This window comes from Salvelinus alpinus, chromosome 5 (genome assembly GCF_045679555.1).
Source record: "Salvelinus alpinus chromosome 5, SLU_Salpinus.1, whole genome shotgun sequence".
In the NCBI taxonomy this organism is placed as follows: Eukaryota; Metazoa; Chordata; class Actinopteri; order Salmoniformes; family Salmonidae; genus Salvelinus; species Salvelinus alpinus.
In genome coordinates, this window is record NC_092090.1 from 10,427,651 (window position 1) to 10,455,258 (window position 27,608).

General features: G+C 42.9%; 1 protein-coding gene across 2 annotated transcripts in view; it reads right to left on the minus strand.

The window, feature by feature from the left end:
• Nucleotides 1–27,608, minus strand: part of LOC139575523 (multiple epidermal growth factor-like domains protein 11) — a 324,245-nt gene that overhangs the window by 45,592 nt on the left and 251,045 nt on the right. For both annotated transcript variants that reach the window (XM_071400542.1, XM_071400543.1), the window contains 3 exons: nt 13,379–13,499; nt 8,102–8,265; nt 6,585–6,687 (listed from right to left, as the gene is read on the minus strand). In XM_071400542.1, coding sequence (XP_071256643.1) covers nt 6,585–6,687; nt 8,102–8,265; nt 13,379–13,499 — 388 coding nt within the window. The remainder of the gene's footprint in view (nt 1–6,584; nt 6,688–8,101; nt 8,266–13,378; nt 13,500–27,608) is intronic.

Below are 27,608 nucleotides of genomic sequence, written 5' to 3' on the forward strand. Positions count from 1 at the left end.
GATGGGTAGAGGGATAGGTAGAGGGATGGGTAGAGGAATGGGTAGAGGGATAGGTAGACGGATAGGTAGAGGGATAGGTAGAGGGATGAGTAGAGGGATGGGTAGAGGGTTAGGTAGAGGGATGGGTAGAGGGATGGGTAGAGGGATAGGTAGAGGGTTGGGTAGATGGATGGGTAGAGGAATGGGTAGAGGGATGGGTAGAGGGATGGGGTAGAGGGTTGGGTAGAGGGATAGGTAGAGGGATGGGTAGAGGGATAGGTAGACGGATAGGTAGAGGGATAGGTAGAGGGATGGGTAGAGGGATAGGTAGACGGATAGGTAGAGGGATGGGTAGAGGGATGGGTAGAGGGATAGGTAGACGGATAGGTAGAGGGATGGGTAGAGGGATGGAGGGATGGGTAGACGGGTAGGTAGAGGGATGGAGGGATGGGTAGACGGGTAGAGGGATGGTAGAGGGATGGGTAGAGGGATGGGTAGAGGGATGGGTAGACGGATGGGTAGACGGATGGGGTAGAGGGTTGGGTAGAGGGATGGGTAGAGGGATAGGTAGACGGATAGGTAGAGGGATGGGTAGATGGATGGAGGGATGGGTAGACGGGTAGGTAGAGGGATGGAGGGATGGGTAGACGGGTAGAGGGATGGAGGGATGGGTAGACGGATAGGTAGAGGGATGGGTAGAGGGATGGAGGGATAGGTAGACGGATGGGTAGAGGGATATGTAGAGGGATGGGTAGACGGATAGGTAGAGGGATGGGTAGAGGGATGGGTAGACGGATAGGTAGAGGGATGGGTAGAAGGATAGGTAGAGGGATGGGTAGAGGGATAGGTAGAGGGATGGGTAGAGGGATGGGTAGAGGGATAGGTAGACGGATAGGTAGAGGGATAGGTAGAGGGATGGGTAGAGGGATAGGTAGAGGGATAGGTAGAGGGATGGGTAGAGGGATAGGTAGAGGGATGGGTAGAGGGATAGGTAGAGGGATAGGTAGAGGGATGGGTAGACAGATAGGTAGAGGGATGGGTAGAGGGATGGGTAGAGGGATGGGTAGAGGGATGGGTAGACGGATAGGTAGAGGGATGGGGTAGAGGGTTGGGTAGAGGGATGGGTAGAGGGTTAGGTAGAGGGATGGGTAGAGGGATGGGGTAGAGGGTTGGGTAGAGGGATGGGTAGAGGAATGGGTAGAGGGATGGGTAGAGGGTTAGGTAGAGGGATGGGTAGAGGGATGGGGTAGAGGGTTGGGTAGGGGGATGGATAGAGGGTTAGGTAGAGGGATGGGTAGAGGGATGGGTAGAGGGATAGGTAGAGAATTGGGTAGAGGGATGGGTAGAGGAATGGGTAGAGGGATGGGTAGAGGAATGGGGTAGAGGGATGGGTAGAGGGATGGGTAGAGGGATAGGTAGAGAATTGGGTAGAGGGATGGGTAGAGGGATGGGTAGAGGGATGGGTAGAGGGTTAGGTAGAGGGATGGGTAGAAGGATGACTTAAATGTAAATGTAAATGGGTAGAGGGATATGTAGAGAATTGGGTAGAGGGATGGGTAGAGGAATGGGTAGAGGGATGGGTAGAGGAATGGGGTAGAGGGTTGGGTAGGGGGATGGGTAGAGGGATAGGTAGACGGATAGGTAGAGGGATGGGTAGAGGGATGGGTAGAGGGATGGAGGGATGGGTAGAGGGATGGGGTAGAGGGTTGGGTAGAGGGATAGGTAGAGGGATGGGTAGAGGGATGGGTAGACGGGTAGGTAGAGGGATGGGTAGAGGGATAGGTAGACGGATAGGTAGATGGATAGGTAGAGGGATGGGTAGAGGGATAGGTAGAGGGGAGGGTAGAGGGATGGGTAGAGGGATAGGTAGAGGGATGGGTAGACGGATAGGTAGAGGGATGGGTAGAGGGATGGGTAGACGGATAGGTAGAGGGATGGGTAGAGGGATAGGTAGAGGGATGGGTAGAGGGATAGGTAGAGGGATGGGTAGAGGGATGGGTAGAGGGATGGAGGGATAGGTAGACGGATGGGTAGAGGGATATGTAGAGGGATGGGTAGACGGATAGGTAGAGGGATGGGTAGAGGGGAGGGTAGAGGGATGGGTAGAGGGATAGGTAGAGGGATGGGTAGAGGGATGGGTAGAGGGATGGGTAGAGGGATAGGTAGACGGATAGGTAGAGGGATGGGTAGAGGGATGGGTAGAGGGATGGGTAGAGGGTAGGTAGACGGATAGGTAGACGGATAGGTAGAGGGATGGTAGAGGGATGGGTAGAGGGATGGGTAGAGGGATGGGTAGAGGGATGGGTAGAGGGATGGGTAGAGGGATAGGTAGAGGGATGGGTAGAGGGATAGGTAGAGGGATGGGTAGAGGGATAGGTAGAGGGATGGGTAGAGGCATGGAGGGATGGGTAGAGGGATGGGTAGAGGTCCCAATAGCACACAGCACTGTGCAGGACAGGGAGCTTCTCTCTCCACCTCTCTCCTCTCCTCTCCACCTCTCTTCACTCCTCTCCACCTCTCCTCTGCTACTCTCTCCTCTCCTCTGCTACTCTCTCCTCCCTCTGCTCTCATATCCTCTCCTCTCCTCCTCCACCTCTCCTCTCCTCTCCACCTCTCCTCTGCTACTCTCTCCTCTCCTCTCCTACTCTCTCCTCTCCTCCCTCTGCTCTCATATTCTCTCATCTCCTCCTCCACCTCTTCTCTCCTCTCCACCTCTCCTTTTCACCTCTATCCTCTCCACTTCTCTCCACTCTTATCCACCTCTCTCCTCTCCTCTCTCTGCTCTCATATCCTCTCCTCTCCTCCTCCACCTCTCCTCTCCTCTACACCTCTCCTCTGCTACTCTCTCCTCTCCTCTCCTACTCTCTCCTCTCCTCCCTCTGCTCTCATATTCTCTCATCTCCTCCTCCACCTCTTCTCTTCTCTCCACCTCTCCTTTTCACCTCTATCCTCTCCACTTCTCTCCACTCTTATCCACCTCTCTCCTCTCCTCTCTCTGCTCTCATATCCTCTCCTCTCCTCCTCCACCTCTCCTCTCCTCTACACCTCTCCTCTGCTACTCTCTCCTCTCCTCTCCTACTCTCTCCTCTCCTCTCCTCTCTCTGCTCTCATATCCTCTCCTCTCCTCCTCCACCTCTCCTCTCCTCTCCACCTCTCCTCTCCTACTCTCTCCTCTCCTCCCTCTGCTCTCATATTCTCTTCTCTCCTCTCCACCTCTCTCCACCTCTCCTTTTCACCTGTCCTCTCCACTACTCTCCTATCCTTTCCACCTCTCTCCAACTCTCCTTTTCACCTCTGTCCTCTCCACTTCTCTCCTCTCCTCTCCACCTCTCTCCACCTCTCCTTCTCACCCCCCTCCATTAGTCATTCTGCAGATAATACTCTTTCTAATGATCCTAAACCTCCTTCACCCTCAAATGCTGTGACTTTGACATCAGAGCCACGAGCCTCATCAGAGCCACCAGCCTCATCAGACCGGCCATGATTCTCATTCATTACTGTGGCTCTGACTGAAACCCTGCAGAGTCTCATGATGATGCAATGGACAGACTGACGGCTCACACTCAGACTCATGGCCATCTATTATTATTATTATTATTGCTGTTATTGTTAGTATTATTGTTATTGCTATTATTATTATTGTTATTATTATTATTGTTATTATTTTTTAAATTATTATTATTATTAATATCATGGTTATTATTATTGTTAGTAGTATTATTATTATTTGTATTGTTGTTATTATTATTATTGTTATTATTATTGTTATTAATATGATTGTTATTATTATTATTGTTATTATTATTGTTATTAATATGATTGTTATTATTATTGTTAGTAGCATTATTATTATTAGTATTGTTATTATTATTGTTACTAGTATTATTATTTGTATTGTTGTTATTATTATTATTGTTATTATTATTGTTATTAATATGATTGTTATTATTATTGTTAGTAGCATTATTATTATTAGTATTGTTATTAGTATTATTGTTATTACTAATATCACTATTGGTAGTATTATTAGTGCTGGTATTGTTATTGTTAGTATTATCATTGTTAGTATTGTTATTATTGTTGGTATTATTGGTGTAAGTATTGTTATCATTGTTAGTGTTTTTATTATTAGTATTATTAGTGTTATTATTGGTAGTATTATTGTTGTTATTATACTTATTATTATTATTATTATTATTATTGTTAGTATTATTAGTGTTACTATTATTGTTATTATTATTGTTACTAGTATGGTTGTTGTTATTATTGTTACTAGTATTATTGTTATTATTGCTATTATTATTATTATTGTTATCATTGTTGTTATTATTGTTGGTGTTATTATTATTGTTATTATTGTTGGTGTTATTATTGTTATTGTTATTATTGTTGGTGTTATTATTGTTACTATTATTGTTATTATTATTGTTGTTGTTATTAGGGTTGTCCTTGGTTAAAAATTCTCTAGGATAGGGGGCAGCATTTTCACGTTTCGATGAAAAGCATACCCAAATTCAACTGCCAGCTACTCATCCCCAGAAGATAAGATATGCATATTGTTAGTAGATTTGGATAGAAAACACTCTGATGTTTCTAAAACTGTTTGAATCATGTCTGTGAGTATAACATAACTTATTTAGCAGGCGAAACCCCGAAGACAAACCATTCAGATTTTTTTTTCTCTCTTTTCAATGGATTTTCATTGGGAATACAGATTTCTAATTGACCTTCTTGCAGTTCCTACCGCTTCCACTGGATGTCAACACTCTTTAGAAATTGGTTGAGGGTTTTTCCTTTGTGTAATGAAGAAGTACGGCCATTTTGAATCAGGGTCACTTGTTGTGTCCTGTTTGTTAGAGGCGCATGACCAGGAAGTTGGCTACAGTTTTTTTTTATCCTGTATTGAACACAGATCATCCCGTCTTCAATTTTATTGATTATTTACGTTAAAAAATACCTAAAGTTCTATTACAAAAGTAGTTTGAAATGTTTTGGCAAAGTTTACAGGTAACTTTTGAGATATTTTGTAGTCAAGTTTCACAAGTTGGAACCAGTGTTTTTCTGGATCAAATGCGCCAAATAAATGGACATTTTGAATATATATCGACGGAATTACTCGAACGAAAGGACCATTTGTGATGTTTATGGGACATATTGGAGTGCCAACAACAGAAGCTCGTCAAAGGTAAGGCATGAATTATATTTTTTATTTCTGCATTTTGTGTTGCGCCTGCAGGGTTGAAATATGTTTCTCTCTCTTTGTTTACTATGGTGCTAACTCAGATAATAGCATCGTTTGCTTTCGCCGAAAAGCCTATTTGAATTCTGACATGTTGGCTGGATTCACAACCAGTGTAGCTTTAATTTGGTATCTTTCATGTGTGATTTAATGAAAGTTAGATTTTTATAGTAATTTATTTGAATATGGCGCTCTGCATTTTATCTGGCTTTTGGCCAAGTGAGACAGTAGCGTCCCGCCTAAACTCAGATTTTTGGATATAAATATGAACTTTACCGAACAAAACATACATGTATTGTGTAACATGAAGTCCTATGAGTGTCATCTGATGAAGATCATCAAAGGTTAGTGATTAATTTGATCTCTATTTCTGCTTTTTGTTACTCCTCTCTTTGGCTGGAAAAATGTCTGTGTTTTTTGGTGGCTATGCACTGACCTAACATAATCGTTTGGTGTGCTTTCGCCGTATATCCTTTTTGAAATCAGACATGTTGGCTGGATTCACAACATGTGTAGCTTTAATTTGGTGTCTTTCATGTGTGATTTCATGAAAGTTTGATTTTTATAGTAATTTATTTTAATTTGGCGTTCTGCATTTTTACTGGCTTTTGGCCAAGTGGGACGTTAGCGTCCCACATATCCCAGAGAAGTTAATGAAATGACAAAACATTACTAATAGGTGTGTGTGGTGAATTGGGAACATGGTTGAAGCCGTGCAGCTGGAGGGATGTGTGGTGGATACAGTAAATAATCAACAACGTAGCAACTCATTTTGCACCCGTCACAAGGTGAAATATTTTAGGCTCTATGTGGAAGTCCACGAGACGACCAAAGGACATGAAACTCAGACTACAGCCAATGCTATGGTAGATCACATCGAAAACCACAAGCATCACAATAATCATGTACATTACTTGATATTCTGAAACATATTTAGTAATTAGACTGAAGAGAAATGAACAGATCATCAGAACAGACAAATCAAATACTACTCCAAATTGCATAATTCATTTGTGAAGTATTTCCATTTTTTGGGCGTAAACATTCGTCCTTTGATATCATGAATGTATCGATCTTCTCTCTGTGAAGTTTCTAGAAAGTATTGAAACTAGTCTCGATGTTCTGCCTCTGTAATGTCCCCCTCGAGCGCTGAATCAAGAGGCATCTTCCATATTCAACAGTCTCAGAGTCCACTTTCTCAGCTACAGATGGTTCATTAGTGGATTCAATTCACACCAGTATCTTTATTCATGTAAATATGAAGATAAACAAAAAAAAAAACCTGCAAGTTATATGACCATGTGTGTACGTTGTCATGAGAGCACAACATTAGTTAGACTGTAGGGAGTACTACTGCCTAACTCACCAGTCCATCCAGCCAGACAGCGACAGTCGCCTCTCACAGGGTCACAGCCATCGGCATGGATACAGTCACACTGCTCTCGACACTGTTCTCCATACGTGCCCTCCTGAAAACAGCAACGTTAACATTACACCAAAATAAACTTTACACTCATATACTGTATATAGGCTTATACGTTTGCCTTTGTGTTCTTTGGCACAGGCACTATGGCGGTCTGCTTAAAACATGTTGGTATTACAGACTCAGACAGGAAGAGGTTGAAAATGTGAGTGAAGACACTTGCCAGTTGGTCAGCGAATGCTCAGAGTACACATCCTGGTAATCCGTCCTGCGGCCTTGTGAATATTGACCTGTTTAAAGGTCTTACCCACATCGGCTGCAGAGAGCGTGATCACACAGGCTTCCAGAACAGCTGGTGCTCTCATGCATATTTCAGTGTTATTTGCCTCGAACCGAGCATAGAAGTAGTTTACCTCGTCTGGTAGGCTCGTGTTACTGGGCAGCTCTCGGCTGTGCTTCTCTTTGTAGTAGTTTGTAATGGTTTGCAAGCCCTGCTACATCCGACGAGCGTCAGAACTGGTGTAGTACGATTCGATCTTAGTCCTGTATTGATGCTTTGCCTGTTTGATGGTTCGTCGGAGGGCATAGCGGGATTTCTTATAAGCTTCCAGGTTAGAGTCCTTTAGCCTTTAGCTCAGTGCCTGTATTTAAGTTTCCCTGCATTAAAGTCTCCGGCCACTAGAAGCGCCGCCTCTGGGTGAACGTTCTCTTGTTTGCTTATGGCGGAATACAGCTCATTCAATGCTGTCTTAGTGCCAACCTCTGACTGTGGTGGAATGTAAACAGCTAAATAGCTCTAGTCTTGTGTATTTCATTTTATTCCTCTTGAGTTACTATAGTCTGTATCGTTGGGAAGGGCTGAGCATTTCACGGTAAAGTCTACACCAGTTTTATTTGGCGCATGTGACAAATACAAAGTGATTTGTTTGATTTCTCTCTCTCTCTCTCTCTCTCTCTCTCTCTCTCTACCTCTCTCTCTCTCTACCTCTCTCTCTCTCTCTCTCTCTCTACCTCTCTCTACCTCTCTCTACCTCTCTCTCTCTCTCTACCTCTCTCTACCTCTCTCTACCTCTCTCTACCTCTCTCTCTCTACCTCTCTCTCTCTACCTCTCTCTCTCTACCTCTCTCTCTCTACCTATCTCTCTCTACCTCTCTCTCTCTCTCTCTCTCTCTCTCTCTCTCTCGCTCTCTCTCGCTCTCTCTACCTCTCTCTACCTCTCTCTACCTCTCTCTACCTCTCTCTACCTCTCTCTCTCCCTCTCTCTACCTCTCTCTCTCTACCTCTCTCTCTCTACCTCTCTCTCTCTACCTCTCTCTCTCTACCTCTCTCTCTACCTCTCTCTCTACCTCTCTCTCTACCTCTCTCTCTCTACCTCTCTCTCTCTACCTCTCTCTCTCTACCTCTCTCTCTCTCTCTCTCCCTCTCTCTCTACCTCTCTCTCTCTCTCTCTCTTACTCACGGGACAGGTTGTGTCACAGTAATCGTCCATCCAGCCGGGGTCACAGGTACAGGTTCCATTGCCCGGGTCACAGGCCGCCCCGTTGGCACACAGACACGTCTGATTACAGTTCAGGCCCCAGGTATCACTGGAGCACGAGATGGTACAATCCACACCCTGCCAACCTGGAGAGGATAGGAGGAGTGGGAGGAAGGGTGGCAAGAGGAGAGGGGAAAGAGGGTAGAAGAAGAGAATGAGGAAGAGGAGAGGGGAAAGAGGGTAGAAGGAGAGAATGAGGAAGAGGAGAGGGGAAAGAGGGTCGAAGGAGAGAATGAGGAAGAGGAGCGGGGAAAGAGGGTAGAAGGAGAGAATGAGGAAGAGGAGGGGAAAGAGGGTCGAAGGAGAGAATGAGGAAGAGGAAGAGAAGAGGGGAAAGAGGGTAGAAGGAGAGAATGAGGAAGAGGAGAGGGGAAAGAGGGTAGAAGGAGAGAATGAGGAAGAGGAAGAGGAGAGGGGAAAGAGGGTAGAAGGAGAGAATGAGGAAGAGGAGAGGGGAAAGAGGGTAGAAGGAGAGAATGAGGAAGAGGAAGAGGAGAAGGGTAGGAGGGTAGAAGGAGAGAATGAGGAAGAGGAGAGGGGAAAGAGGGTAGAAGGAGAGAATGAGGAAGAGGAGAGGCGAAAGAGGGTAGAAGGAGAGAATGAGGAAGAGGAAGAGGTTCCAGTTACCGGTCTCTGAAGGATTCCTCAATTCTGAAATCGCAACATTTTTGACAAAATCAACAATGCTCTCTGCATATTATGTACATCTACAACTTCACTCTCTACACTGCAGTACAACTTCACTCTCTACACTGCAGATCTACAAATTCACTCTCTACACTGCAGATCTACAACTTCACTCTCTACACTGCAGATCTACAACTTCACTCTCTACACTGCAGATCTACAACTTCACTCTCTACACTGCAGATCTACAACTTCACTCTCTACACTGCAGATCTACAACTTCACTCTCTACACTGCAGATCTACAACTTCACTCTCTATACTGTCCTCTCTGTACTGTACTGTATATACTCTCTATACTGTAATATCTGTACTATCTGTACTATTGTAACGGTCGTCATTCGATGAGAGAGTAGACCAAGGCGCAGCGGGTGATGAATACATAATGCTTTATTAGACACGACGAACACTGACACGAACTATACTTGAATATTTACAAAATAACAAACAAACAACGTAGACTGACCTGAACATGCAAACTACATATAACGAAGCACGCATGAACAGGAACGAACGAACGAGACGAGACAGTACCGTGTGGTGCAATAAACACAGACACAGCGACAATCACCCACAAACAAACAGTGAGAACAACCTACCTTAATATGACTCTCAATCAGAGGAAACGTCAAACACCTGCCTCTAATTGAGAGCCATACCAGGCAACCCAAAACCAACATAGAAACAGAAAACATAGACTGCCCACCCAAAACTCACGCCCTGACCAATAAACACATACCAAACAACATAAAACAGGTCAGGAACGTGACAACTATACTCTCTGTACTGTACTCCCCACCAACAGCCCCAATGGTCAACACTCAATATAATGAGCCCAGACTAAATACAGACAAGGTACAGTAAAATACAAAGTAGGCCTATTCAGTCCAGTAAAATACAGAGAAAGCCCTGACAAAACCCCTGCTGTAAAATACAGATAAAGCCCTGACAAAACCCCTGCAGTAAAATACAGAGAAAGCCCTGACAAAACCCCTGCAGTAAAATACAGAGAAAGCCCTGACAAAACCCCTGCTGTAAAATACTTGAGAAAGCCCTGACAAAACCCCTGCAGTAAAATACAGAGAAAGCCCTGACAAAACCCCTGCAGTAAAATACAGAGCAAACCCTGACAAAACCCCTGCAGTAAAATACAGAGAAAGCCCTGACAAACCCCTACAGTAAAATACAGAGAAAGCCCTGACAAAACCCCTGCAGTAAAATACAGAGAAAGCCCTGACAAAACCCCTGCAGTAAAATACATAAAAAGCCCTGACAAACCCCTGCTGTAAAATACTTGAGAAAGCCCTGACAAAACCCCTGCAGTAAAATACAGAGAAAGCCCTGACAAAACCCCTGCAGTAAAATACAGAGAAAGCCCTGACAAAACCCCTGCAGTAAAATACAGAGAAAGCCCTGACAAAACCCCTGCAGTAAAATACAGAGAAAGCCCTGACAAAATCCTTGCAGTAAAATACAGAGAAAGCCCTGACAAAACCCCTGCAGTAAAATACATAAAAAAGCCCTGACAAAACCCCTGCAGTAAAATACACAGAAAGCCCTGACAAAACCCCTGCAGTAAAATACAGAGAAAGCCCTGACAAAACCCCTGCTGTAAAATACACAGAAAGCCCTGACAAAACCCCTGCAGTAAAATACAGAGAAAGCCCTGACAAAACCCCTGCTGTAAAATACACAGAAAGCCCTGACAAAACCCCTGCAGTAAAATACAGAGAAAGCCCTGACAAACCCCCTGCTCAACCAAAGTCAGTTTAGGTGGACAATAGGCTCATGGACAACAAGCAAACAGAAAAGTGCATCACATCTCACTCTACACTCCGCACTCTCACTCCAGAATCAATCCCTGAGCGTCTGCAGAACACATGAAACAGATTGTTTATAGTCTGTGTGTATGTAGAAGTTATCTGAGCTTTGTCAACTGTAGGATGATGGTTATTATACGTGTGTGTAAAAGTTATCTGAGAGCTATACAGTGCAATCAGAGGACTGTAGGATTGAGACAGCCACCCACACTCTCTCTCAGAACTTTTCGGAGCTGAGCGGAGCGTCGTTCCCAGAGATCCACTCTGATGTCTGTCTTTAATTACCCATGATTCCCTGGGAGATTCCAAGCCACGTAAATATTTAAACATGCTGACATTGAGAAGTACTGAAGTAACGGAGGAGTTAAGTTCTTCACTTCTCTCTGTCTCTCTCTCACTCTCTTTATCTCCCTCTCTCACTCTATCTCCCTCCCTCTCTCTCTTTATCTCCCTCTCTCTCTCTTTCTTTATCTCCCTCCCTCTCTATCTCCCTCTCTCTCTCTCTCTCCATCTCCCTATCTCTCTCTCTCTCTCTCTCCCTCTCTCTTTATCTCCCTTTCTCTCTCTTTCTCTCCCTCTCTCTCTCTTTATCTCCCTCTCTCTCTCTTTATCTCCCTCTCTCTCTCTCTATCTATCTATCTCTCTCCCTCTCTCTTTATCTCCCTCCCTCTCTCTTTATCTCCCTCCCTCTCTCTTTATCTCCCTCCCTCTCTCTCTGAGGAGAACATTGTAATAGAGTGCTGATCGTTAGTGTCTCCACATCATTCTAATGGACTATTGATTGATTGGTGGACCTTGTTCATGAGTAGAATGTGATTCGTGGGTTGAGTTTAATGTTCTTGGATAGGTTCCTTTACACTGCAAAGAGTAATACAGTTACTATAGTTACTAAAGCTTGTCTGTCTAGTAATATAGTTACTATAGTTACTACAGCTTGTCTGTCTGGTAATATAGTTACTATAGATACTACAGCTTGTCTGTCTGGTAATATAGTTGCTATAGTTACTACAGCTTGTCTGTCTGGTAATATAGTTACTATAGATACTCCAGCTTGTCTGTCTGGTAATATAGGTACTATCGTTACTACAGCTTGTCTGTCTGGTAATATAGTTACTATAGTTACTACAGCTTGTCTGTCTGGTAATATAGTTACTATAGTTACTACAGCTTGTCTGTCTGGTAATATAGTTACTATAGATACTACAGCGTGTCTGTCTGGTAATATAGTTACTATAGTTACTACAGCTTGTCTGTCTGGTAATATAATTACTATAGGTACTACAGCTTGTCTGGCTGGTAATATAGTTACTATAGTTACTACAGTGTGTCTGTCTGTCTGGTAATATAGTTACTATAGTTACTACAACTTGTCTGTCTGGTAATATAGTTACTATAGTTACTACAGCGTGTCTGTCTGTCTGGTAATATAGTTACTATAGTTACTACAGCGTGTCTGTCTGTCTGGTAATATAGTTACTATAGTTACTACAGCTTGTCTGTCTGGTAATATAGTTACTATAGTTACTACAGCGTGTCTGTCTGGTAATATAGTTACTATAGTTACTACAACTTGTCTGTCTGGTAATACAGTTACTATAGTTACTACAGCGTGTCTGTCTGTCTGGTAATATAGTTACTATAGTTACTACAGCTTGTCTGTCTGGTAATATAGTTACTATAGTTACTACAGCGTGTCTGTCTGGTAATATAGTTACTATAGTTACTACAACTTGTCTGTCTGGTAATATAGTTACTATAGTTACTACAGCATGTCTGTCTGTCTGGTAATATAGTTACTATAGTTACTACAGCGTGTCTGTCTGTCTGGTAATATAGTTACTATAGTTACTACAGCTTGTCTGTCTGGTAATATAGTTACTATAGTTACTACAGCGTGTCTGTCTGGTAATATAGTTGCTATCATTGAGATTCTACTAAATTACTAGAGGGGCGACATCATAAACCCTCAAAGTTCCAGAATGCGGTGGAAATGGCAGCCATATTGGTCAGGGAGAAATGCAAACCAGTCCAATTGGAAGGAATGGCTGTAGAGGCATAATCCTGATATTACTTAGGCAGGAAATACGGGTTTACCAATTTTTTTGTATAACTAGCCTTTATAACTAGGGCTCCAGAGTGGCGCAGTGGTCTAAGGCACTGCATCTCAGTGCTAGAGGTGCCACTACAGACCCTGGTTCGATTCCAGGCTGTATCACAACCGGCCATGATTGGGAGTCCCATAGGGCGGCACACAATTGGCCCAGCATCGTCCGGGTTTGGCAGGGGTTAGGCTGTCATTGTAAATAAGAATGTGTTCTTAACTGACTTAACTAATAAAATATCTGTAAACAGTCCATAAATGTCTACATTTCTGTTTTCTTGGAAAGCTGTGAGTGCTGTTATTTAATACAATATCAGTACTAGTTGCATTTCCAACTTGTCTAAGTTCTATCATCAAGTGATGTCAGCGTGTGGATTGACAGAATTGTTTGAAATCAATGTTGTCATATTGGCAGTTAAAAATGGAATCATTCCTCTAAAACTGTCTGGCTAGCTAGCTAACAACATACAGTGCAGATACATTCTTAAAGAGAGAGAAAGGAGAGAGAGAGAGAGAGAGAGAGAGAAGGAAAGACAGAGCCAGAGGGAGTAGAGAAGGAAAGAGAGATATGACAGTATTCAGCCTACAGTACCTTCTCTGCACATGCAGGATCCGTCGATGTGTGAGCAGGCGATCTGGTTGTGGCAGGAACAGGGAGAGGAACAGTTGGCCCCATACACCCCAGCAGGACAGGTCAGGGAACAGTCATCACCCTGAGAGAGAGAGAGAGAGAGAGAGAGAGAGAGAGAGAGAGAGAGAGAGAGAGAGAGAGAGAGAGAGAGAGAGAGAGAGAGAGAGAGAGAGAGAGAGAGAGAGAGAGAGAGAGAGAGAGAGAGAGAGAGAGAGAGAGAGAGAGAGAGAGAGAGAGAGAGAGAGAGAGAGAGAGAGAGAGAGAGAGAGAGAGAGAGAGAGAGAGAGAGAGAGAGAGAGAGAGAGAGAGAGAAAGAAAGACAGAGAGAGAGAGAGAGAGAGAGAGAGAGAGAGAGAGAGAGAGAGAGAGAGAGAGAGAGAGAGAGAGAGAGAGACAGTTTCACTGTTTCCACAAGCAATCTTTTTAAAGACTTCAGTGAAACTAAAACAATGTTTGGATCAATATGTTCCCTCCTAAATCAAAAGTTAGTTTGAAGTTTTCAGGCCTCAAAATGTGGTCTTAAAGTTGAGATGAGTTCATTTTCTACACCATCTGTTGTTTTTTTCAGATCCATATTTGCCTGAATCCCCAATGAATGGGAAAGATAGGCAGCGTCTAATTCAATCATTTTAGACTGATTCATCTGGGATTCAGATGTAAAGTTGGATCCACGTTCACGCAGCAGATGGCATGAAACACATCATCACTCATCTCAACATTACACCCCTTTTGAGGTCTGAAAACAACTGACAAACTTTTACTTTGGAGTCAACTTCCCTTTCAACCCAGACACGCTGTACATATTCCCTGTGACAGACCACCAAGCAAATCTACAGCCCTTTCAACCCAGACACGCTGTACATATTCCCTGTGATAGACCACCAAGCAAATCTACATCCCTTTCAACCCAGACACGCTGTACATATTCCCTGTGATAGACCACCAAGCAAATCTACAGCCCTTTCAACCTAGACACGCTGTACATGTTCCCTGTGACAGACCACCAAGCAAATCTACAGCCCTTTCAACCCAGACACGCTGTACATATTCCCTGTGACAGACCACCAAGCAAATCTACAGCCCTTTCAACCCAGACACGCTGTACATATTCCCTGTGACAGACCACCAAGCAAATCTACAGCCCTTTCAACCCAGACACGCTGTACATATGCCCTGTGACAGACCACCAAGCAAATCTACAGCCCTTTCAACCCAGACACGCTGTACATATGCCCTGTGACAGACCACCAAGCAAATCTACAGCCCTTTCAACCCAGACACGCTGTACATATGCCCTGTGACAGACCACCAAGCAAATCTACTGCCCTTTCAACCCAGACACGCTGTACATATTCCCTGTGACAGACCACAAAGCAAATCTACAGTGATACAGTATTGCTTTGATTACAATGTGAACTCACTGTGAAGTCCACTACTGTGGTATTCTAGTCTGTAATCTCTCCTTTCTTCTCTAAGGGTACAACGATCTACTGTGGTATTCCAGTCTGTAATCTCTCCTTTAAGGATACACTGATCTACTGTGGTATTCCAGTCTGTAATCTCTCCTTTCTTCTCTAAGAATACAATGATCTACTGTGGTATTCCAGTCTGTAATCTCTCCTTTCTTCTCTAAGAATACAATGATCTACTGTGGTATTCCAGTCTGTAATCTCTCCTTTCTTCTCTAAGGATAAAAGGATGAGCATAATGCAATACCGTGTGAGTGTTGACTGTTCGTGTTGGTGATTTATGCATTGAAGTAAATTGGTGTCAGTCTGCGACCCAGAACATTCAGAACACACACAGACTGAGCCCGCCCTGTCAACCTCAGTGGCCTATCAGTGTGACTAGATTACTCAGTATTATTCAGTTTACTGACACGTTACAATAACTAAAGTACGCTGGCAGACTACAGAGACATAACACTCAGCATGAACCATTCTGGAGCTTGGAGTAATGAACACATAAAAAACTATTTACTAAATTAAACCACTAGGCCTAAAGGCTATTCCTACGCTGCGTTGTAGGCCTGTGTTTCCTGAGTAAATCTGAGCTCTACTATTAGTACATCATCCCATAATCCCAGTACACATTCCCAGTATATAATCCCAGTATATAATACCAGTATATAATGCCAGTACACATTCCCAGTATATAATACCAGTATATAATCCCAGTACATAATACCAGTATATAATGCCAGTACACATTCCCAGTATATAATACCAGTATATAATCCCAGTACATAATACCAGTATATAATACCAGTATATAATGCCAGTATATACATATAATACCAGTGCATAATCCCAGTACATAATGCCAGTATATAATCCCAGTACGTAATGCCAGTATATAATACCAGTATATATTACCAGTATATAATGCCAGTATATAATACCAGTATATAATGCCAGTATATAATACCAGTATATAATACCAGTATATAATGCCAGTATATAATACCAGTATATAATGCCAGTATATAATACCAGTATATAATGCCAGTGCATAATGCCAGTATATAATACCAGTATATAATGCCAGTATATAATACCAGTATATAATGCCAGTGCATAATGCCAGTATATAATACCAGTATATAATGCCAGTATATAATACCAGTATATAATGCCAGTATATAATGCCAGTATATAATACCAGTATATAATGCCAGTATATAATACCAGTATATAATGCCAGTGCATAATGCCAGTATATAATACCACTATATAATACCAGTATATAATGCCAGTATATAATGCCAGTACATAATGCCAGTACATAATCTGGAGCACTGTCAGACATGTCAAATAACAGTAGTATTTGGGGACGTCCTCTCCTCTCCTCTCCTCTCCTCTCCTCTCCTCTCCTCTCCTCTCCTCTCCTCTCCTCTCCTCTCCTCTGGGAATCCCTGTCCTCTCCTCTCCTCTCCTCTCCTCTCCTCTCCTCTCCTCTCCTCTCCTCTCCTCTCCTCTCCTCTCCTCTCCTCTGGGAATCCCTGTTCTCTCTCTGACACCCCATTGAGCAGGACCTCCACCTACAGTACAACACTGTGCTGATTCAATTAATTATGAATCATGTCTAATTAAGACAGCAGACCCCCCAACCACCCCGACCAACCCTACGTCTTTTAATTACCCTTCATCTAATATTCACCAAGTTAAACAAACGAAGAGAGGGAAGAAAAATATGAGTGTTAGAAAGAGAGTGAGGTAGTTAAAGAAAGAGATGACTACAGTAGTGTTCAGTAGATGGTAGTCCTGGAGAAAGCACTAGAGATGACTACAGTAGTGTTCAGTAGATGGTAGTCCTGGAGAAAGCACTAGAGATGACTACAGTAGGGGTCAGTAGATGGTAGTCCTGGAGAAAACACTAGAGATGACTACAGTAGGGTTCAGTAGATGGTAGTCCTGGAGAAAACACTAGAGATGACTACAGTAGGGTTCAGTAGATGGTAGTCCTGGAGAAAGCACTAGAGATGACTACAGTAGTGTTCAGTAGATGGTAGTCCTGGAGAAAGCACTAGAGATGACTACAGTAGGGGTCAGTAGATGGTAGTCCTGGAGAAAGCACTAGAGATGACTACAGTAGGGTTCAGTAGATGGTAGTCCTGGAGAAAACACTAGAGATGACTACAGTAGTGGTCAGTAGATGGTAGTCCTGGAGAAAGCACTAGAGATGACTACAGTAGATGGTAGTCCTGGAGAAAGCACTAGAGATGACTACAGTAGGGTTCAGTAGATGGTAGTCCTGGAGAAAGCACTAGAGATGACTACAGTAGGGTTCAGTAGATGGTAGTCCTGGAGAAAGCACTAGAGATGACTACAGTAGATGGTAGTCCTGGAGAAAGCACTAGAGATGACTACAGTAGATGGTAGTCCTGGAGAAAGCACTAGAGATGACTACAGTAGGGTTCAGTAGATGGTAGTCCTGGAGAAAACACTAGAGATGACTACAGTAGTGGTCAGTAGATGGTAGTCCTGGAGAAAGAACTAGAGATGACTACAGTAGATGGTAGTCCTGGAGAAAACACTAGAGATGACTACAGTAGTGTTCAGTAGATGGTAGTCCTGGAGAAAGCACTAGAGATGACTACAGTAGGGGTTAGTAGATGGTAGTCCTGGAGAAAGCACTAGAGATGACTACAGTAGATGGTAGTCCTGGAGAAAACACTAGAGATGACTACAGTAGGGTTCAGTAGATGGTAGTCCTGGAGAAAGCACTAGAGATGACTACAGTAGTGTTCAGTAGATGGTAGTCCTGGAGAAAGCACTAGAGATGACTACAGTAGGGTTCAGTAGATGGTAGTCCTGGAGAAAACACTAGAGATGACTACAGTAGGGTTCAGTAGATGGTAGTCCTGGAGAAAACACTAGAGATGACTACAGTAGGGTTCAGTAGATGGTAGTCCTGGAGAAAGCACTAGAGATGACTACAGTAGTGTTCAGTAGATGGTAGTCCTGGAGAAAGCACTAGAGATGACTACAGTAGGGTTCAGTAGATGGTAGTCCTGGAGAAAACACTAGAGATGACTACAGTAGGGTTCAGTAGATGGTAGTCCTGGAGAAAACACTAGAGATGACTACAGTAGGGTTCAGTAGATGGTAGTCCTGGAGAAAGCACTAGAGATGACTACAGTAGTGTTCAGTAGATGGTAGTCCTGGAGAAAGCACTAGAGATGACTACAGTAGATGGTAGTCCTGGAGAAAACACTAGAGATGACTACAGTAGATGGTAGTCCTGGAGAAAGCACTAGAGATGACTACAGTAGGGTTCAGTAGATGGTAGTCCTGGAGAAAGCACTAGAGATGACTACAGTAGTGGTCAGTAGATGGTAGTCCTGGAGAAAGCACTAGAGATGACTACAGTAGATGGTAGTCCTGGAGAAAACACTAGAGATGACTACAGTAGATGGTAGTCCTGGAGAAAACACTAGAGATGACTACAGTAGGGTTCAGTAGACATTGACATTCCACAGGGGAAAGGAGGGAAACTCACTGGGGTCATAAAATGTATATACGCCTACAAGGGAAGAGTATAAAATGTGTTGTGTAACTTCCTAAACGGGGGCACTCAGCTAACGGCATCCTGGGTAATAAACACTTGAAACTTCTCTGGAGCGTTTTGGTCTCAGTTCCTTATTGCAAAGAGGTTACAAACAGTCTTTTACTGTTTAACACAGTTACATCATCCTGCTTCACACTGTGTGTGTGTGTGTGTGTGTGTGTGTGTGTGTGTGTGTGTGTGTGTGTGTGTGTGTGTGTGTGTGTGTGTGTGTGTGTGTGTGTAAAAGTAAAGATACCTTAATAGAAAATGACTCAAGTAAAAGTGAAAGTCACCCAGTAAAATACTACTCGAGTAAAAGTCTAAAAGTATTTGGTTTTAAATATACTTAAGTATCACAAATAAATATAATTGCTAAAATATACTGAAGTATCAAAAGTAAAAGTATAAATCATTTCAAATTACTTATATAATTTTCTTCTGTTTTTAATTTACAAATAGCCAGGGGCACGCTCCAACACCCAGACATCATTTACAAACCAAGCATGTGTTTAGTGAGTCCACCAGATCAGAGGCTGTAGGGACGACCAGAGATGTTCTCTTGATAAGTGCGTGGATTGAACAATTTTCCTGTCCTGCTAAAAATTCTAAATGTAACGAGTACTTTTGGGTGTCAGGGAAAATGTATGGGGTTAAAAGTACATTATATTCTTTAGGAATGTAGTGAAGTAAAAGTTGTCAAAAATAGAAGTGATGCCTCAGACTGTGTTCCTATCCTCCTCTCCTCCTCTCCTCCTCTCCTCCTCTCCTCTCTGTCTGTTAACAAACAGACTGTGTTCCTCTCCTCTCCTCCTCTCCTCTCCTCTCCTCTCCTCTCCTCTCCTCTCCTCTCCTCTCCTCTCCTCTCCTCTCTGTCTGTTAACAAACAGACTGTGTCCCCTCTGGAACTAAGGGCCACACTGTGCAGGTGAATACGTTTGTTTGTGTCTGGGTTTGTGTGTGTGTGTGTGTGTGTGTGTGTGTGTGTGTGTGTGTGTGTGCATGTTTCTGTCTGTACACTTAGGGTTCAGGGTAGTTAACTGTGTCGTGCTACAGGACTGACTCATCTCGTTCCACCTCTCTCCGTCTCCCTGTAGCAAAGAGCCTGCGTCCCAAATGCCTCCTCCACTCCCTATAAGGTGCCATTTGGTGAGTGAAGCTGGTGTCACAACCCTGCCCTGGTACATGCAGTACATCTGGTGGATCAGAGTCCCACTCAAAGCTACCATCTCTTCCAGTGACATCTACAGTACATCTGGTGGATCAGAGTCCCACTCAAAGCTACCATCTCTTCCAGTGACATCTACAGTACATCTCAAAGCTACCATCTCTTCCAGTGACATCTACAGTACATCTGGTGGATCAGAGTCCCACTCAAAGCTACCATCTCTTCCAGTGACATCTACAGTACATCTGGTGGATCAGAGTCCCACTCAAAGCTACCATCTCTTCCAGTGACATCTACAGTACATCTCAAAGCTACCATCTCTTCCAGTGACATCTACAGTACATCTCAAAGCTACCATCTCTTCCAGTGACATCTATAGTACATATCAAAGCTACCATCTCTTCCAGTGACATCTACAGTACATCTCAAAGCTACCATCTCTTCCAGTGACATCTACAGTTCATATCCAAGCTACCATCTCTTCCAGTGACATCTACAATACATCTCAAAGCTACCATCTCTTCCAGTGACATCTACAGTTCATCTCAAAGCTACCATCTCTTCCAGTGACATCTACAGTTCATCTCAAAGCTACCATCTCTTCCAGTGACATCTACAGTACATCTCAAAGCTACCATCTCTTCCAGTGACATCTACAGTACATCTCAAAGCTACCATCTCTTCCAGTGACATCTACAGTTCATCTCAAAGCTACCATCTCTTCCAGTGACATCTACAGTTCATCTCAAAGCTACCATCTCTTCCAGTGACATCTACAGTTCATCTCAAAGCTACCGTCTCTTCCAGTGACATCTACAGTTCATATCAAAGCTACCATCTCTTCCATTGACATCTACAGTTAATCTCAAAGCTACCATCTCTTCCATTGACATCTACAGTTAATCTCAAAGCTACCATCTCTTCCATTGACATCTACAGTTCATATCAAAGCTACCATCTCTTCCAGTGACATCTACAGTTCATCTCAAAGCTACCATCTCTTCCAGTGACATCTACAGTTCATCTCAAAGCTACCATCTCTTCCAGTGACATCTACAGTTCATATCAAAGCTACCATCTCTTCCATTGACATCTACAGTTAATCTCAAAGCTACCATCTCTTCCATTGACATCTACAGTTAATCTCAAAGCTACCATCTCTTCCAGTGACATCTACAGTACATCTCAAAGCTACCATCTCTTCCAGTGACATCTACAGTACATCTCAAAGCTACCATCTCTTCCAGTGACATCTACAGTACATCTCAAAGCTACCATCTCTTCCAGTGACATCTACAGTACATCTCAAAGCTACCATCTCTTCCAGTGACATCTACAGTTCATCTGAAAGCTACCATCTCTTCCAGTGACATCTACAGCACATCTCAAAGCTACCATCTCTTCCAGTGACATCTACAGCACATCTCAAAGCTACCATCTCTTCCATTGACATCTACAGTACATCTGAAAGCTACCTTCTCTTCCATTGACATCTACAATACATCTCAAAGATACCATCTCTTCCATTGACATCTACAGTTCATCTCAAAGCTACCATCTCTTCCAGTGACATCTACAGTACATCTCAAAGCTACCATCTCTTCCATTGACATCTACAGTACATCTGAAAGCTACCATCTCTTCCATTGACATCTACAGTACATCTCAAAGCTACCATCTCTTCCATTGACATCTACAGTACATCTCAAAGCTACCATCTCTTCCAGTGACATCTACAGTTCATCTCAAAGCTACCATCTCTTCCAGTGACATCTACAGTACATCTCAAAGCTACCATCTCTTCCAGTGACTTCTATAGTACATATCAAAGCTACCATCTCTTCCAGTGACATCTACAGTACATCTCAAAGCTACCATCTCTTCCAGTGACATCTACAGCACATCTCAAAGCTACCATCTCTTCCAGTGACATCTACAGTACATCTCAAAGCTACCATCTCTTCCAGTGACATCTACAGTACATCTCAAAGCTACCATCTCTCCCAGTGACATATACAGTTCATCTCAAAGCTACCATCTCTTCCATTGACATCTACACTTCATCTCAAAGCTACCATCTCTTCCAGTGACATCTACAGTACATCTCAAAGCTACCATCTCTTCCATTGACATCTACAGTTAATCTCAAAGCTACCATCTCTTCCATTGACATCTACAGTTAATCTGAAAGCTACCATCTCTTCCAGTGACATCTACAGTTCATCTCAAAGCTACCATCTCTTCCAGTGACATCTACAGTACATCTCAAAGCTACCATCTCTTCCAGTGACATCTACAGTACATCTCAAAGCTACCATCTCTTCCAGTGACATCTACAATACATCTCAAAGCTACCATCTCTTCCAGTGACTTCTATAGTACATATCAAAGCTACCATCTCTTCCAGTGACATCTACAGTACATCTCAAAGCTACCATCTCTTCCAGTGACATCTACAGTACATCTCAAAGCTACCATCTCTTCCAGTGACATCTACAGTACATCTCAAAGCTACCATCTCTTCCAGTGACTTCTATAGTACATATCAAAGCTACCATCTCTTCCAGTGACATCTACAGTACATCTCAAAGCTACCATCTCTTCCAGTGACATCTACAGTACATCTCAAAGCTACCATCTCTTCCAGTGACATCTACAGTTCATCTCAAAGCTACCATCTCTTCCATTGACATCTACAGTTCATCTGAAAGCTACCATCTCTTCCATTGACATCTACAGTACATCTCAAAGCTACCATCTCTTCCAGTGACATCTACAGTTAATCTGAAAGCTACCATCTCTTCCAGTGACATCTACAGTTCATCTCAAAGCTACCATCTCTTCCAGTGACATCTACAGTTCATCTCAAAGCTACCATCTCTTCCAGTGACATCTACAGTACATCTCAAAGCTACCATCTCTTCCAGTGACATCTACAGTACATCTCAAAGCTACCATCTCTTCCAGTGACATCTACAATACATCTCAAAGCTACCATCTCTTCCAGTGACTTCTATAGTACATATCAAAGCTACCATCTCTTCCAGTGACATCTACAGTACATCTCAAAGCTACCATCTCTTCCAGTGACATCTACAGTACATCTCAAAGCTACCATCTCTTCCAGTGACATCTACAGTACATCTCAAAGCTACCATCTCTTCCAGTGACATCTACAGTACATCTCAAAGCTACCATCTCTTCCAGTGACATCTACAGTACATATCAAAGCTACCATCTCTTCCAGTGACATCTACAGTTCATCTCAAAGCTACCATCTCTTCCATTGACATCTACAGTTCATCTGAAAGCTACCATCTCTTCCAGTGACATCTACAGTTCATTTCAAAGCTACCATCTCTACCAGTGACATCTACAATACATCTCAAAGCTACCATGTCTTCCAGTGACATCTACAGTACATCTCAAAGCTACCGTCTCTTCCAGTGACATCTACAATACATCTCAAAGCTACCATCTCTTCCAGTGACATATACAGTACATCTCAAAGCTACCATCTCTTCCAGTGACATCTACAGTACATCTCAAAGCTACCATCTCTTCCAGTGACATCTACAGTTCATCTGAAAGCTACCATCTCTTCCATTGACATCTACAGTACATCTCAAAGCTACCATCTCTTCCATTGACATCTACAGTACATCTCAAAGCTACCATCTCTTCCAGTGACATCTACAGTACATCTCAAAGCTACCATCTCTTCCAGTGACATCTACAGTAAATCTCAAAGCTCCATCTCTTCCAATGACATCTACAGTTCATATCAAAGCTACCATCTCTTCCAGTGACATCTACAGTACATCTCAAAGCTACCATCTCTTCCAGTGACATCTACAGTTCATCTCAAAGCTACCATCTCTTCCAGTGACATCTACAGTACATCTCAAAGCTACCATCTCTTCCATTGACATCTACAATACATCTCAAAGATACCATCTCTTCCATTGACATCTACAGTACATCTCAAAGCTACCATCTCTTCCAGTGACATCTACAGTACATCTCAAAGCTACCATCTCTTCCAGTGACATCTACAGTACATCTCAAAGATACCATCTCTTCCATTGACATCTACAATACATCTCAAAGATACCATCTCTTCCATTGACATCTACAGTACATCTCAAAGCTACCATCTCTTCCAGTGACATCTACAGTACATCTCAAAGCTACCATCTCTTCCAGTGACATCTACAGTAAATCTCAAAGCTACCATCTCTTCCAGTGACATCTACAGTACATCTCAAAGCTACCATCTCTTCCAGTGACATCTACAGTAAATCTCAAAGCTACCATCTCTTCCAGTGACATCTACAGTACATCTCAAAGCTACCATCTCTTCCAGTGACATCTACAGTACATCTCAAAGCTACCGTCTCTTCCAGTGACATCTACAGTTCATCTCAAAGCTACCGTCTCTTCCATTGACATCTACAGTTCATCTCAAAGCTACCATCTCTTCCAGTGACATCTACAGTTCATCTCAAAGCTACCATCTCTTCCAGTGACATCTACAGTTCATCTGAAAGCTACCATCTCTTCCAGTGACATCTACAGTTCATTTCAAAGCTACCATCTCTACCAGTGACATCTACAATACATCTCAAAGCTACCATGTCTTCCAGTGACATCTACAGTACATCTCAAAGCTACCGTCTCTTCCAGTGACATCTACAATACATCTCAAAGCTACCATCTCTTCCAGTGACATCTACAGTACATCTCAAAGCTACCATCTCTTCCATTGACATCTACAGTTAATCTCAAAGCTACCATCTCTTCCATTGACATCTACAGTTAATCTCAAAGCTACCATCTCTTCCAGTGACATCTACAGTACATCTCTTCCAGTGACATATACAGTACATCTCAAAGCTACCATCTCTTCCAGTGACATCTACAGTACATCTCAAAGCTACCATCTCTTCCATTGACATCTACAGTTAATCTCAAAGCTACCATCTCTTCCAGTGACATCTACAGTACATCTCAAAGCTACCATCTCTTCCAGTGACATATACAGTACATCTCAAAGCTACCATCTCTTCCAGTGACATCTACAGTACATCTCAAAGCTACCATCTCTTCCAGTGACATCTACAGTTCATCTGAAAGCTACCATCTCTTCCATTGACATCTACAGTACATCTCAAAGCTACCATCTCTTCCATTGACATCTACAGTACATCTCAAAGCTACCATCTCTTCCAGTGACATCTACAGTAAATCTCAAAGCTCCATCTCTTCCAGTGACATCTACAGTTCATATCAAAGCTACCATCTCTTCCAGTGACATCTACAGTACATCTCAAAGCTACCATCTCTTCCAGTGACATCTACAGTACATCTCAAAGCTACCATCTCTCCCAGTGACATCTACAGTTCATCTCAAAGCTACCGTCTCTTCCAGTGACATCTACAGTTCATCTCAAAGCTACCATCTCTTCCAGTGACATCTACAGTACATCTCAAAGCTACCATCTCTTCCAGTGACATCTACAGTACATCTCAAAGATACCATCTCTTCCAGTGACATCTACAGTTCATCTCAAAGCTACCATCTCTTCCAGTGACATCTACAGTACATCTCAAAGCTACCATCTCTCCCAGTGACATCTACAGTTCATCTCAAAGCTACCATCTCTTCCATTGACATCTACAGTACATCTCAAAGCTACCATCTCTTCCAGTGACATCTACAGTACATCTCAAAGCTACCATCTCTTCCAGTGACATCTACAGTACATCTCAAAGCTACCATCTCTTCCAGTGACATCTACAGTACATCTCAAAGCTACCATCTCTTCCAGTGACATCTACAGTTCATCTGAAAGCTACCGTCTCTTCCAGTGACATCTACAGTTCATCTCAAAGCTACCGTCTCTTCCAGTGACATCTACAGTTCATCTCAAAGCTACCGTCTCTTCCAGTGACATCTACAGTACATCTCAAAGCTACCATCTCTTCCAGTGACATCTACAGTACATCTCAAAGCTACCGTCTCTTCCAGTGACATCTACAGTACATCTCAAAGCTACCATCTCTTCCAGTGACATCTACAGTTCATCTCAAAGCTACCATCTCTTCCAGTGACATCTACAGTACATCTCAAAGCTACCATCTCTTCCAGTGACATCTACAGTACATCTCAAAGCTACCATCTCTTCCAGTGACATCTACAGTTCATCTCAAAGCTACCGTCTCTTCCAGTGACATCTACAGTTCATCTCAAAGCTACCGTCTCTTCCAGTGACATCTACAGTTCATCTCAAAGCTACCGTCTCTTCCAGTGACATCTACAGTTCATCTGAAAGCTACCGTCTCTTCCAGTGACATCTACAGTTCATCTCAAAGCTACCGTCTCTCCCAGTGACATCTACAGTTCATCTCAAAGCTACCGTCTCTTCCAGTGACATCTACAGTTAATCTCAAAGCTACCATCTCTTCCAGTGACATCTACAGTTCATCTCAAAGCTACCGTCTCTTCCAGTGACATCTACAGTTCATCTCAAAGCTACCGTCTCTTCCAGTGACATCTACAGTTCATCTCAAAGCTACCGTCTCTTCCAGTGACATCTACAGTACATCTCAAAGCTACCATCTCTTCCAGTGACATCTACAGTACATCTCAAAGCTACCATCTCTTCCAGTGACATCTACAGTACATCTCAAAGCTACCATCTCTTCCAGTGACATCTACAGTACATCTCAAAGCTACCGTCTCTTCCAGTGACATCTACAGTACATCTCAAAGCTACCGTCTCTTCCAGTGACATCTACAGTTCATCTCAAAGCTACCGTCTCTTCCAGTGACATCTACAGTTCATCTCAAAGCTACCATCTCTTCCAGTGACATCTACAGTTCATCTCAAAGCTACCATCTCTTCCAGTGACATCTACAGTACATCTCAAAGCTACCGTCTCTTCCAGTGACATCTACAGTTCATCTCAAAGCTACCATCTCTTCCAGTGACATCTACAGTACATCTCAAAGCTACCATCTCTTCCAGTGACATCTACAGTACATCTGAAAGCTATCATCTCTTCCAGTGACATCTACAGTACATCTGAAAGCTACCATCTCTTCCAGTGACATCTACAGTACATCTGAAAGCTACCGTCTCTTCCAGTGACATATACAGTACATCTCAAAGCTACCATCTCTTCCAGTGACATCTACAGTACATCTCAAAGCTACCGTCTCTTCCAGTGACATCTACAGTTCATCTCAAAGCTACCATCTCTTCCAGTGACATCTACAGTACATCTCAAAGCTACCATCTCTTCCAGTGACATCTACAGTACATCTCTCAGAGTGAAGGGGAAATGATGCTTCATTAAGGTTCACCTCATAGATAATGGACTCTAATGTACGTCTCAAATGGCACCCTATTCACCATATAGTGCACTACTTGTTGTCATGGGTTCTGGTCAAAAGTAGTGCACTATATAGGGAATAGGGTTCTGGTCAAAAGTAGTGCACTATATAGGGAATAGGGCTCTGGTCAAAAGTAGTGCACTATATAGGGAATAGGGCTCTGGTCTATAGTAGTACCACTATATAGGGAATAGGGCTCTGGTCTATAGTAGTACCACTATATAGGGAATAGGGATCTGGTCTATAGTAGTACCACTATATAGGGAATAGGGCTCTGGTCTATAGTAGTACCACTATATAGGGAATAGGGCTCTGGTCTATAGTAGTACCACTATATAGGGAATAGGGCTCTGGTCTATAGTAGTACCACTATATAGGGAATAGGGCTCTGGTCTATAGTAGTACCACTATATAGGGAATAGGGCTCTGGTCTATAGTAGTACCACTATATAGGGAATAGGGCTCTGGTCTATAGTAGTACCACTATATAGGGAATAAGGTGTCATTTGGGACGCAGACCAAAGCTTTGTAAAGTATAATAATTCATAATAATAGTGTATATAGTATAGTAGTATAGT